Genomic DNA, 14693 nt, shown 5'->3' on the forward strand with positions numbered 1-14693 from the left:
CAAACCGAAAAACAAACAAATGAAACATCATATGCAATAAATATTTTATTACATTAATCATAATAAGCTGTGCTGTAGTCTCACCGGTGAATATTCCTAAATCAACTTTAGAATGCGGATTGTAATTTCAGGCTTAGCAGCATGAAGCTGCAAGGCAGTAATTAACCTAGTAAATCACATTCTGGGGTTTTCGATGGAACTTGACAGGACTCAGCTGATATATTACTTATTAAGAAAGACATATACCGTCCTTAGACTGTAAATACTTTTTTTTTTAAAGATTGTATTGCCAAATGCAATAAATCATAGATACCCTTTTCTAATTTATCTGTTACATCCACAGGAATATAAATATATAATGTGCAGTGAGCTATTGCTGCCAGCTTCTCATAGTGCACAGAATACCATACCATATGAACTTCCCAAGGAACTTCAATTTTCACCTCTTAGAGAAGATAAAAGCTACAAAACATTGCTATTATTGAATTTATGTTTTCCCCCCGTTCATGTCATTTTATCAAATCAAATCACTGGCTTTTAAATGCATTGGCTTTCTCTTCAACACAATTATCAGATTATTTAAACTGAGAAAGTACGGTAGGAACAGGAAAACATAACAAAGAGTGTCCTATTAAGGAATGCGGTCCCTGGTCCTCTAAAACAGGGGTCCCCAATCCCCAAGCCATGGATCGGCACAAGTCTGTGGCATGCCAACAACTGGGCCACACAACCAAGCGAAGCCCCATCCATGAGATGCAGGCGGCATGCAAGACCACACCATCTGTGGAAAAATCTTTCTCCATGGAACCAATTCCTGGTGCCCAAAAGGTTGGGAGCCACTGCTCTCAAATAAACTGTGGGAAGTGAGACAGATTCTGAGATACATTTGAGAATCATTCCAGATGAGGAATGATTTGATTCCATTCCTGTTGCATTGATAAGCTTCTCAAATGTTGGACAGAACATTGGATCATAGAAGAATGTGTAGACCAGAGGTTTTTTATCAACTGTAGCAACTTGAAGACATGTGGACTTCGACTCTCAAAATTCTGGGAGTTGAAGTCCACCTGTTTTAAAGTTGCTGGGATTGAGAAACACTGCTGCAGATCGATCCAGTATATTCTTCCTTTACTTATGCAAATCTTTTATATCTTGCCTTCTAACAACTCAAGTCAGCTCATAACCAAATTCATAAAATTCATGCATAGAAATGAACCATTGGGTTAATTTCTGACTCTTCAACTGCACCACTAGGGAATGTAATCTGTGCAGAGGAAAAGCATCTATTTGAAAAGCTCTCCAGCTGAAGTGCTACGCTATTAGTTCTAGGACCTGCTGCAACAACAAAATCCCACTGATATTTTTCATGTATTTCTTTGAACTGAAGAAAATAAATTTAAACATTATATAAGTAGTCCGGCTTGCCTGTGATTTGCCTTCTTTTTGATACAAGGTGATGCACATTCATATTTTAGTGAAAGAGCAAAACTGGGACTCTTAACGCATTTCCCCAAAGCGCCAATCAAATTAAGTGAATTATAGAGGACAAATCCCACAGAGAGAAAAAGGCTGGGAAATGGGATGATTATCTGCATTAGAGGAGCAAAAGAAAATAGAAAGTTTTCACAGAAACCCAACTGAAGATTGGGTTTGAATGAAAAGCAAAGTGAAATGTTTTCACAGAAAAAAAATAAAGGAACTCCAGTTGCCTTTTGGAAAAGCACTTTTGGGACAACCATGATCTGAATGAATGAGAATCTCCAGAGATATTCGCAGAGAAACATATCTAGCAACAATATCCTAAACTATGGGACAATTGAAGGATTTAATTTATGTATTTGATAAACCATATCAATAAAATGCTCTGCCTACTTTGTGAGGAACTTAAGGTAATTCACAAAACTTTAAAAGAAAGCAGAACATATATTCACCCATGTCCAATATGGAAATCCCAGCACATTTAGGTTGTTACTCAGGGTTTACTAGCAGTGACATAAATAAGTGCACAGTGGGAAATGGAGGAGAAACAGGAGACAACATCCGATAGAACATAAAGCTAAGAATAATGGACCTTTTTATTGCTTTTCAAAGCAGGAATGTGAGAAATACAATTTAATGCCAAAAAACCCCAAACAATATGTAACCTGGAACACAACTGCAAAAAATGCTTCTATCTGTTCTTTAAAGAAAATTTCACAACTTTAGTATCCAAAGTATATCCCTTAATGCCAGTCATTACAATCTCGCAAAATGGAGGCAGTGTCCTTCTAACTACTACCTTACTTTATTATTTTTAATTGACTATAAATTAGGAAATCATTGTTATCGATTAACTTGATCTGTACTGTAACCTGTCCCATGCCAAGGAATCAAATTAGGTAATGTCATAGCAATAACGGTGATTGGTTGGGATGTTAACTAATTATTAACAGTTTCATTTTTAAAAATGTCCAGGAGCATTCAGAATTAATTTATGGAATAATTGGGACAATACAGTGCACTTTAGAAGCATGAGAAATTTGAATCTTCCACTGTATCAAAGGTTCATCTTCAAGATTTGCTTATTGTCTTGTGAAACTTTTTTTAAGGGATATCACCTCCATCTCATCCCCAGCTCATTGCTGAGACATCTGGATGCAGATGCTCAGCATTCTAAATTATAATTTTCCTCCTTTAATGCATGTTTTATGGTATAAACACTCTACTAAATCTCAATGACTCTTCCAAGGATGATGCTGTCAGGGATCAGGTCCTACTGATCACCTAAGTCTGTTAGGAGCACATTCTTTCTCCCATCTGATTGGTAGACAAATGTGACATTATTGCCATTTTTGACTTGGCTGCTGAAGAGAATCATTGTCTGGCTTCTATGGCCTCTCCTGATTGTGCTTGGTTTTCTAATGGGAATATTGATTTCCTGGGCAATTGGATACATTGCAACAGAGGTCATATGCTCATTAAGTCCCTACTACCTGTTTTACAGAACTACTCTGTTTAAATTCCCATATTTGAAACACAGGTCTATTGATCTCCAAGAAGATCAACACAACTCAGAATTGAGTAGACCACTGGTTCTTCCAACAGGTGTACAGCAATCTGTTGGGGTTTGATGGTTACAAATTTTATTGCTCTGGATGGAGAGGAATAATGCAACATTTCATATATTCTGCAGAATACTTTCTCACCCTGCAGGTCATACAGATGTTCCTATATCACAAAATGACTCTGGGATCATTTTTTTTTCTTTTGAAAAACTACAGTTATATTTTAGCATTCAACAAGCATGATTTTTAGGAAAACGGATATATTTCTAGCTATTCTTACAGGATAATCAGTATACTATACAGCCTTGGAAGGTGAAGGAAATCTGCAAGCACTAAATGAAGAGAAAGAGACAGCAAAGAGAGAGAAAGTACTTTGTTGGAGCTTGTTAAACAATACGACAACATGATATGTCTGCTCTCTAAGCTACTCCATGGTTTGCCTTCTTGGAAATATACTTTTCAATCTGATGCAACCTACAAGAAATAGGACTGTTGGCTGCCAAACTTCTCTGTAACACAGAGAAGGAGAACAGGCTATAATATATATTCAGGTTTTATTGTACTGAAACTTGTAACACTATACAGGCAGCCTAATCGTTTCTGCCAGCCTAGTGCATTTCAAATAAAAGTTTAATTTGATTTTTTTTTCTCATTATTTCTTGTTATTTGTCTGAACACTAATTTTCTCTTTATTACCAAAAAGAAAAAAAAGAAAAAAATCAATCTCTCCCTTCCATTCCATATAGTATAATCATATTAAATTTGGCTCACCAGCAGAGCTAGGCTGAATGACTGCCAGTTCTCTAAACTTGTTATTTCATACACAAGGGAGACTCAGTGCAAACGTGATTCATTCACAACAGTTTAATTGTTCATTTGAACACATCTCTCTGGATATGACATTGGGGATCCCTTCAAAACCTGCCTTAGCAAAGAAGTAAGGATTTTCATTTTTTTTAAAGAAAGTGTTTCCGGACAATCTTACATAAGGTGAAATAACTCTTACATGTTGGATCAACCTGCATAATTACATCCAGAATAATTTAAATTATTTAGTTAGTTAGTTATTAAATGTATTTATTAAATTAGGTTGCCCCCTATCTCGTCACAGACAACTTTGGGAAACTTACAACATTAGATATATTTGGGGGAGGGACTTCTGTGCTACTTAAATTTAAAATTTATAGCCTGCCCTGTTCCCAAATGCTCCAGATCAATAACCCACTTTTTATTTCAAATAAATAAATAAATTACAGATACCCAAAAGAATGAAGCAACTCTTATAAATAAACCCGTTTTAACAGTGTATGTGTGAGGAATCTGTGGGTCTCAAGATATAGCCACTTCAAAGCATCTCCAGTCAGATAACCAAATGTGAAAAATGTCAGGAAGAAAAACTCAGTAATATCTGAATTATAAATCAAAATTCCTCAATTTGCAACTATGGTACCGCAGGCAGCATTTTTTTCATTGTAACCATGATGAAAAAAAGTGACTTTACAACCAATCCTACATTTATGAATGCTACAGGTCTGTAAACCTGAAGTAAGATTGCAACCACCATTGTGGTTTCACTTAGTGGCACCCATCACTTAATGATTGAGTTGCTGGTCCCGACTGTGGTTACTAAATGAGGACCATTTGTACTTTGCCTGATGATAATAGATGATTTGTGTGCAGTAGAAAACAAAGCTCTTGCACCTTTATTCAGGTGTAGAATTAAAAAAAATGTCAGTAGATATAACTTTTATTCTTGGGCAATCACACTTAACAAATATTCCAAATATGGCAAGACGAGTACATACAAACAGGATAAAACCTGATGGTAGACGACTCTCTCAGAGTATCACAGCATGGTTTGCTAAAGATATTTTGAAACACTGCATTTTGCCATTGAAAGAATTCCTTCAAATTAACCCGTTTAAGTAATACAAATTTCCATCTAAATTTCAATTGAGTCTAAAGTTACCTAAAGTATTGGTAGAACCTACGTAGAATTACCTAAATCTCTGGCTAATTCACCATTATGTTGATTTTATGGGATTTTTTTAAAAAAAGCAGACCTATATACAAAGAATAAAATTGTATATAATAATTGTTTTTACAGACATAGCTTTCTTCATAAATTAACTGAATACATCTAAGAGACAAGTCTTTTGAAAGTTACCGATTTTTGTTCTTTTCACAGAAAGTATCTAATGATTGCCTCTGGTTAATAAAAACATAAAGTTCAAAGACTAGAAACATATTTATTTCCTTGACATTTATAAAAAAAACGCTAAGAACAAATTTTAAATATATATTGAATAGATATTTTATGTCTACTGAGATAATCAAAGTTATAAAACTGATAGTGAATTTTTATTTCCAGCATTAAAAGGTTTCTAATGGATGTTGGCTACCTGAACTTTTATTTTAGACAATTGAAGGATTCTAAATGAAATATAAAAAGTAAACATTTAATGTTTTTAATGGATCACATTTTCTTCAACAGTTTCTCAATGTTTGACTTGGAGGTACCCAAAGCAAAAACTTTAAGTGAAGATTCTGTTTTATAAATAATTAAAACAATTATTGTCCACAGCCATTTTACGTTTTGCAATTAATGGTTTCTATATGACAAGGGCACTACATATAAGATTCAGTTTTTAAATATACCAGTTTAAAATAAATATTAAACTTTAAAAAATTCAACTGAATCAGACTGTAATGCTAAAATAGAAACCTCCACCACTTTCTACTCCCTGACCCTCAGAATAAAATCAAAACAATAAGAATCTAGGAAAAAGAGATTCATTACAGATTACCACAAAGCATTAATAATATCCTACTATTGATATACTATTGATATATCTTATGCTGACAGATAACTTCTCCCAATGGCTTCATGAAGATATGAAAAAGAAGAATGAAGAGACTGAAGTCCTAAGACAAAGCAAGGGCCTCAGACCAGCTCACTCACCCCCAACACCAACTAGAACAATGGAGAACAGTGTAAAGGCGCCAATCCTTGATAGCCTAAGCCAGGATATTGTAGTCAACAGTATTAAAGGGCACAAAGTGATCAAGAAAAGTTAGGGTGGATGCATCATCCCATTCCAACCCCAAAAGAGGTCATCAGTATGTGACCAAAACTGCCTCAATACTATATTCTGGTCTGAAAATGTTTTGGATAATCTGTTAGTTTGGACCAGTAGTGGTATTCTACCGGTTCTGCCCAGTTCAGCCGAACCAGTAGCTCCGACAATCAGCTGCTGGCTCTCCTACCCACCCCGTGTGATGACCCAGGGTGGGATACAAAATAAACAAAGTCACAAAAAACAGGTGAAGCCCTTTTTATGCCTTCACTTTGCTTCCAAGCTCAAAATATCCTTGACTGGAGACAAAAAAACTCCCACACAAGCAGTTACAAGAAGGAGGAAATGCCATTTAAATTATGAAGAGTAAAAAACAACACATGCCAGGCAAGATAAGGGCTGGAAGATGTCCACAGATATCAGAACACACATTGGGAAGGACACCAAACTCAGAGAAAAACAATAAACTAGAGATATTTCTAAGCTTTGTTTCCAGCACTCGCCCATACACGTTTGTCTTCTTATCCACTTATCACAGTTGCAGCCCATGAAGAGGATCAAGGCCCTCTCCTCCCCAGTAGTCCATGTCTCTCCCTTATCCTCTCCTCCCTGCGTGCCATAGGATGGAGAGAAGATGGACCTGGGTCCTCCTCTGACTGTCCAGCCAGCCTCTGCCCTTCCCCAGCCTCCTCCACAATCTCCAGAGCCACACTTTCACTCCCTGTCGGCTGTTCCTCCTCTCCCTCAGAGTCAGTCTCCACCAGGGGCATGACACCCCGGCTCTATACTGACCTTTATTTCCTGCTTTTCAACCTCAGCTGCTTTGCGCTGCACAGCCAATTGCCGTGCGTCAGCTACTGAAGACACAGGGACAGTGCAGGATTGCAGGACAAGGTTAGTAGGAAACCCTCTGCATGCAAAGCACACCCACCAAGCCACACCCACTACTGGTTTGGATGTGGAGACCAATCACTTTCTCTATAACCTTCCAGAATAGTGTGATGACTCCCTTGGATGCTTCCTTAGATATCTCTCCAGATGTCACCTTGGAGGAAGATGAACCAGTTCCAGGCATATCTGGAGGGAAATTGGTCAATGGCTCCAAGCAGCCGCCTGAGAGGGATTTGGCTCAAACACATTTGCAGCGGGACAGCCCTAAAGGTTTAGGTGGAAAAAGCATACAGCTGCAGCCAGTCGGTAATGAGGAAGAGGAACTGCCTTCTGCGCTTGATCCAAGAACATATAGGGCAGAGAAAAGACAGGAGCAGAGAAGGTCAGCCAGATTATTCGTGAGGAGAAAGCCTCGCCCTTCTTAATGGGCTGAACCAGAAGCTGGCTATTTAGCACAGCAGACAGATAGAGGTGATGCTGGGAATATGTTCATTTCCTAGCTGTGTTTTTTCTGATCGTTGTGACTCTTGCCTTGGTTTGGATTGTGCCCTTGTGAACTCTTGCCCCGTGAACCCTCTTGTACAGTACTGTGGATTTAATTTTGCCTGGTGAGTTTATTTTGATTGGGAAACTTTCAAGTGCTTTGTGGACTCATTGGCCACTGCTCTGTTGACTAGCATTGGTCTGCTTGTGGCTGGAAACTTAATTGGGAGAGTTCTGGGTTTTTGGTATGGGAATAGTAATAAATCCACTAAAGCGTAGTTGTGTGTGTGTGAGAGAGAGAGAGAGGGAGAGAGGGAGAGGGGGGGGAGGGAGAGAGCAGGACAGCATAAATAGGGGCAGGGACTGGATGAAGAAGGAGTGGAGCACTGTTTCTTTCAGAACAGTGGAACTACCCCTCTTTTAACTGTATTTGCTATAACTTGGAGAAACATCCTTATCCAATAAAATTACAGCAGTGTTTCTGGAATGCATGTAAAATTTAATTTGCCATCTTTGCCAGGACTTTCCAGAGAGTTCCGTGTTGCTTTCCATTTGTAACTTCTTCTCCCACTACTTCTTTCATACATTTTGCTTTCAGTAAAAGGTTTCTTATACAGAACTACAGGACAATTGAGTAATGCCCTTCTCTGAAGGCACTGAATGTGCCCTTTTCATCACTTTTATAATACCACACTACTTCTCTTCCTCATAAACATCCCCCCCGCCCAAAGATAGAGGGAGAATCAGAATGATTTCACATGTATAGCTACTTTATCCATTCATGCATTCATATTCATCTGCTCATTGAACTGTCTCACTTCCCCCACTCCCCGCACCCTGCCACCATTTCATTGTCATTCTCTTTTCGTTTGGCTTTCAGTCACCACTTATTTTTTGTCCTATCAAAAGAGGTTAAATTGAATAGTAAGAACCAGTTTGGCCTAATGGTTAAAGCACCAGGTAAGAAAGCAGGAGACCACGAGTTCAAGTCCTGCCTTAGCCATAAAAGCCAACTTTGGGCCAGTTACTCTGTCTCAGCCCAACCCATGTCACAGGGTTGTGGCTGTGAGGAAAGTAGAAGAGAAAGGGATATATTTGCTGCCTTGGATTATTCATTAAAAGAATAATAAAGTGGGATAAAAATAAATAAAATGTTCATGTGATATTTTTTTCTAACTTAAAGACCCCTAAATTAGTTATTGGAGTAGGAATTTGTTATCTACTTTAAATTTCAAAGTAACTTAAATTTGTGCAAGGTATTTTGTTTGGGCCAAGTTGCTCTAGAACAGGCAATGCAAGGTTTAAAAAGTAAGGAAGCAGGCTAATCACATCTTAACTAATCAAAAAAACCAAAAACCGTTCACCAAAATTACATTTTTGGGTAACTTGTATGTTCTGGATGATGCAAATACAGAAATGGCTGCTGTATCTTAAATAGAAATGCCACTGTATTTTATTGAGAAAGACAATGATCCCCTGAATATTTTCCTTGCTTGTTTTTCATCTCATGATTGGTGATCAACAACTCTTGCTGTTCTCCTTTTGTGTGGTTCTTCTTATCAATGGATCAAACATGAATTACCCAGAATTTGAATTATAGGACCTCTTCAGGCAGAAGACTGTCCTGTGAAAGGTAGGGTACATTAAGTAATATGTTGATCTGCCTGCCCTTCTCTACTGGGGAAAAGCTTCCCATCAGCATTCTTGTTTTTAAGTTTCAAGAAACAAAAACGAGTTATGCTACCAGATGAGATTTAGTATAACTATTCTGGTTCATTGACAAAATTTTATGACAAAAATGTGGGTTTTTTTTTTGTAATCCTCCCATTTCCCCTGCTTTTGTCTTTTATTCTATATTTCACAACTATTTTAAAGGATAAAGAGGAATAGCTTTAAAAAAAAAAACCCAACCAACAACCCCCTGCTTAATGGCACTCAGAAACCCTGATGCTCCTATTTCTAATGAGGGTTTACTTGGAATGCTAACATTTTCACATTTTTCTTGCTTGAGTTGAAATTTGTCTGAATCTAACCAGAGTGTCAGGAACAGAGATATAGGCTGAAGCTGATATAAGTTCTGGCAGTGCAAAAAGGAACTTTCTTCACAAAGTAGGTACAGATATCCCTTTCCTTGGGAAATCTAATGAAATTCTTTCTGGTAAGCCATGCTGTGTTTTTGTCAACTCATTTCAGGGGGTGTGCAACCCTGATATAAGGGTGGGATTCTACTGGTTCGCACCTATTCGCTATAACCGGTTGTTAACATTCTAAGCAGTTGAGAGAACCGGTTGTTAGAAGAAATTACTGGCCTAATCCTGTAAGGAAGGCAGGAAGGAAACATTCTGGTGTTGCTTACAGAAACTGCCTCTCCATTAACCCTTATGACATTCTTGGCAGGACTAGACTTCCTGTCTCAGGAACGTCTCTGGAGTGTTTTTCCCTCCTTTGCTGGTAGTCTGCTTGTGTGGAGTGACCATTCAAAGTTACAATGGCACTGAAAAAAGGGACTTATGACCATTTTTCACTCACGACTGTTGCAGCATCCCCACAGTCATGAGAGGCCAGGCGAGGAGATGCATGCCTTGATGTGAGTGATATTGAGTTGACCACACCTAGCCAGTCGCACTGACCACCAAGCCATGCCCACCCAGTCACATGACCACCAAGCCATGCCCACCACCTAAGCCACGCCCACAGAACCGGTTGTTAAAAATTTGAATCCCCCCCGCACTGATATATGATCTACCTGAAGTTCTTATCTTCTAGGAACCATGAATACATTTAGAAAACAAATGATGTGCATAAAGATCCAATATAATGTGTATACTGTGTTAGACATAATTCCTTTCTATAACAGTATTAGAAACTGTGATTAGGATGTGGTAGGTTACTGTTCTGGCCAATAAATCTATTATTAGCTAGTTATTATCTAGTATTTAGGAGCCCTGGTGGCACTGTGGTTAGAATGCAGTATTGTATGCTAATTCTGCCCACTGCCAGGAGTTCAACCCTAACCGGCTCACAGTTGACTCAGCCTTCCATCCTTCCGAGGTTGGTAAAACAAAGACCCAGATTATTGGGGGCAATAGGCTGACTCTGTAAACCACTTAGAGAGGGCTGTAAAGCACTATAAAGCGGTATATAAGTGCTATTGCTATGTACTACTTCTCTTGGCTCCAAATCACACTGGTAAGTTTTTGATTCCTTATGGTCTCAAGTTTTCAACAGGAATGGTATTCCTACCATCACTATCACCACTATTAACCAATTAGCAATTGAACTTAAAAAAATAACTTCTGGAAAAAAAGTACCATGATTTTTTTAAAAAATGCATCAAGCAAATAATCATTACAAACATTCGAAATGTTGATACCTGCTATTGTCTGTGCCACCGGCTCAGTGACTGTGCTGGGAGCAGTGCTCGGCTGCTGCTGGCTAGAGCTAACTTCCGGCTCTGTGCTAACAGAAGGAGACAATGCTACATCATTGGAAATTTGATTTGGGCCTGGTTGGAGGAGATCTTCTGAGGCCGACAGCTCTTCTTGCCCAGGAAGCTGCAAGGCTGATAAAGGAATGCTGATAGGTTTGCCAGAATTAGAAGTGCTGGCAGGCACCTGGAGGGCCACCTGAGGATTTGCGGTCGAGATGTTACCAGGCCTTCTGCTTGAGGATGGCTGATTGAGTCTGGGAGGTTTCTGGGTCACTGGCCTTGATGTAACTTGTGAAGAGGCTGAAACATTCTGTAAATCAAAGTCAGCACTGAGGGAAGGAGAGGAGTGAGAACTTAACTTAGATGCCACAGGATAGGAGGTTCCACCTTTAGGTTTTGACATGTGTGTCAAGGACAATGCAGGGCCATCAATGCCACCAGTGATTTCGGCATTAGCCACAATATAATAATCCTCGGGGAGTTCTTGCTTTATTTTTTTGGTTAAAACAACATCATTGCTGCTTCCATCAATGACCTGAGACTGAGAGTCCAAATGCAGTGAAGAAGACAGGCCGGGCCTTTTAAGGGAATTTATCTGAGACCTTTGACGATGAGGTTCAAAATCACTATCTTCGTCGGTCACCGAGGACTCACAGACCATGTCAAAAAGATTAGATTCATCTTCGTATTCCTCCACTGTTTCGTCCAATTCAGAAGGTTCACTACAGTAGGAGAAATCGCAGGAATCTCTGGTTCTGTTACAGTCCAACTTTGCTTTTCCTGACCTCCCCGGATAGCGTTCCACTGGGCTGGCTTGTGGGTCTGAAGGCATGCCGATTATGCTGGGGCTATCAGAGTTGAAACTTCTGTTATCCTGGAAACAAACCCTTTCCTGTGAGCCAGCCCTACAAGTAGCTGTCAGCGGCCAGTGATAGGCATGGCCTGCACTGCAGCCCCACATAGCTGTCAGGTTGCCATGGGAACCCTCTGAAAGTAGGTGTTTTAAATTTGGAATGAGGCTGCAAATGGTACCATGACTGTGGGCCCAACTGACCAGCTTGGAAAGGTTTTCGGAAGATGTATGGAGACAGTCTTCCATGGTGCATCACTCAATAACTTTGTTCCTTGGAAGAAAAAGAAAGGAAAAAAAAGAACTGCATTAGAACCAAAGTCTGTACTTAAATTAGAATACATATTCCACAAAATACGGGTGAGTCCTAGACGTACAACGGTTCTTTTAGTGACCCTTTGAAGTTACAATGGTACTGAAAAAGTGACCTATGACCATTTTTCACACTTATGACCACTGCAACCTCCCCATGGTCACATGATCAAATATTCAGGCGCTTGGCAACCGACTCATATTTATGATGGTTGCAGTGTGCCGGGATCATGAGACCATCTTTTGTAACCTTCTGGCAAGCAAACTCAGTGGAGAAGCCAGATTCATTTAGCAACTCTGTTACTATCTTAACAAGGTTAAGTTGTTAAGTGATCCAGTTAACAATGGTGACAAGAAAGATCATAAAATGGGACAAAACTCACTTAACAAATGTTTCACTTAGCAAAAGAAATTTTGGGCTCAATCATAATTCGAGGACTACCTATATGAATAATTTAATTGATGGAAGATATTTCCCTACATCCCCTGAATATCATAAGCAAAGACAGAATGATAAATAAATGACCAATCATTTCAAACTACTTCAAAGAAGCTATAGAAGATCAGACTTAGATTGTAGAACATTTTGAAGTAACAAATATATAATTTTCTTAATTTTTGTCACATAAGAATGCTATCATTGGAATGGTACAGTGGTCTAGTGGTGCCCCACAATGAGGAGGCTGTGAATTCAATTCTGGGTAGCGGCAGATATTTCTCTCTCTGGGCACAATGAGAAAATATCTGCAGCGAACTTTGCACTGGTGACAGGAAGGTCATCTGACCAGTAAACACTCATCTCCATTCTGTTGTTCCGACTCCACTCTGATGCAAGGGATTATGGGGTCATAAAAGACCCCACAAAATTACCGTGTTTCTCATATAATAAGGCCGGGTCTTTTTTTTTTTTGAGCCCCCAAAAAATGGCTAGGCCATCTTTTGGGGGGTGACTTAATTCCCCCCCCCCTTGCATCTTCGGGCGAGCGGGCAGCAATGGCTTGGATGTTGACCCTGGCATTGGTGGGGCACTTCATATCGGGTGTCAATGCAGGCAGCACCATATCCGGGTGTGCAACAAAAGTACTTCCTAATGGCAACCCCCCCCACACCATTCCTCCCCATTTCGCATGTTTTAATATAGGCCTTAATTTGGGGGGAGGGGCTTAATTTCATTTCATGCCTATAAAACATGCTGTTGGGGGAGGCCATATTGTTGGAGAAACAGGGTACTATCATTAGTTCTTTTTTAAAAAAGTTTTTTATTTTAATAACAAAAACAACAAATAAAACCTTTCAATTATACAGTGTGGCAGCTGGGTACATATATCTTGTGCACATAATATTTGTATACATTTCTTGTTGAATTTACGTTCATATTATCATCTAATCAACATTATATATCCTATTATATCATTATTACAATGTCATTAGCTTTTTTTTATTTCAGTTTCCAGCTACTCTTGAAAGCAAATCCCAACTCTTACTAAATTATATTTATATTATAATTTATTCAAAATGATCTTTTACAGTATATCATTATTACAGTATCCTTTAATTTCTTACTCTACTTTCTAACCATCCATAAAATAAATCCCAAATCTTATAATACTCCTTCTCTTCTTGCTAATGTTAACCTACTCATTTCTGCACATTCTATTATTTTCTTAATCACCTCCTCCTCCATCGGAATTTTCTCATTTTTCCAATTTTGAGCAAATGCAATTCTAGCTGCTGTTAATACATGAATAATCAAATACGTTATTTTGTTGCTATAGTTTTCAGGCAAAATCCCCAATAAAGATATCTCAGCCTTTAAATCTATATGTTGTTTTGTATTTTAGTCCAATATCTTTTAGCTTCTGCCCAGGTCCACCACATATGGTAGTATGATCCAGGTACCTGATAACACTTCCAACATTTCACTGATTTGTACTATCATTAGTACTTTTGAAGGGGGAACTATTGTATGGCTAGGAACTTAGCTTTTTTTTTGTTTCTGCATGACTGAAAAGAACAGAATGAATGAAGAATCAAGATAATAATCACTTATATGAAGGGAGAATATAGAAAAAGCACCCTAATATCTGCCAGACTAGTCCTTTTTCATGCCATAACTGAGATGGAGATCTAATTGATAAGAGACAAGGTATTCTTTATAGCTGCACCTCAATTATTGAGCACTCTGCCTTAGGATAATAAGCCAAAGCTTTCTCTGGTAGTTTTAAAAATTTCCTAGAGCTTATCTGCACTGTAACTGACTAGCAATTGTTTCTGGAGGTAAGAAATGAACTGAATGTCATGCCATAACTGTCACATTCTCAGTGTTCAGAAAATGTTTTTGTGCTCCATGTCCATGTTTCTATTTTATGTCTCCTTAAGCATTCCTGTCTGTCTCAGACAGCCTCTTCTAGTATCTTGAAAGCTAAGCCTGGCAGATCATTGGAAATTTTAAAGAAATAGAAATGCCCTTTCAACTGAATCAGTGTTTACTATTTCAGAGCTATTTTCATGGCAGATGTAACAGCAAAAAGGTTATACCTCTTGCCTTAAAAACCAAAAGTTTACTAGTTCAAAGCCTAGCAGAACTTTTTTTTATGATTCTGGTT

At 38.6% G+C, this 14693-nt stretch overlaps 1 protein-coding gene across 6 annotated transcripts in view; it reads right to left on the reverse strand.

Moving 5' to 3' along the window:
• KIAA1958 (KIAA1958 ortholog) overlaps positions 1-14693 on the reverse strand; it is a 64368-nt gene that overhangs the window by 14439 nt on the left and 35236 nt on the right. For all 6 annotated transcript variants that reach the window (XM_087926523.1, XM_087926518.1, XM_087926522.1 and 3 more), the window contains one exon: positions 10869-12049. In XM_087926523.1, the coding sequence (XP_087782649.1) occupies positions 10869-12024 (1156 nt within the window). In that variant the 5' untranslated portion in view covers positions 12025-12049. The remainder of the gene's footprint in view (positions 1-10868; positions 12050-14693) is intronic.

This window comes from Pseudonaja textilis, chromosome 2 (assembly GCF_049901715.1).
Source record: "Pseudonaja textilis isolate UNSWEBS1 chromosome 2, rPseTex1.2, whole genome shotgun sequence".
Lineage (NCBI taxonomy): Eukaryota > Metazoa > Chordata > Lepidosauria > Squamata > Elapidae > Pseudonaja > Pseudonaja textilis.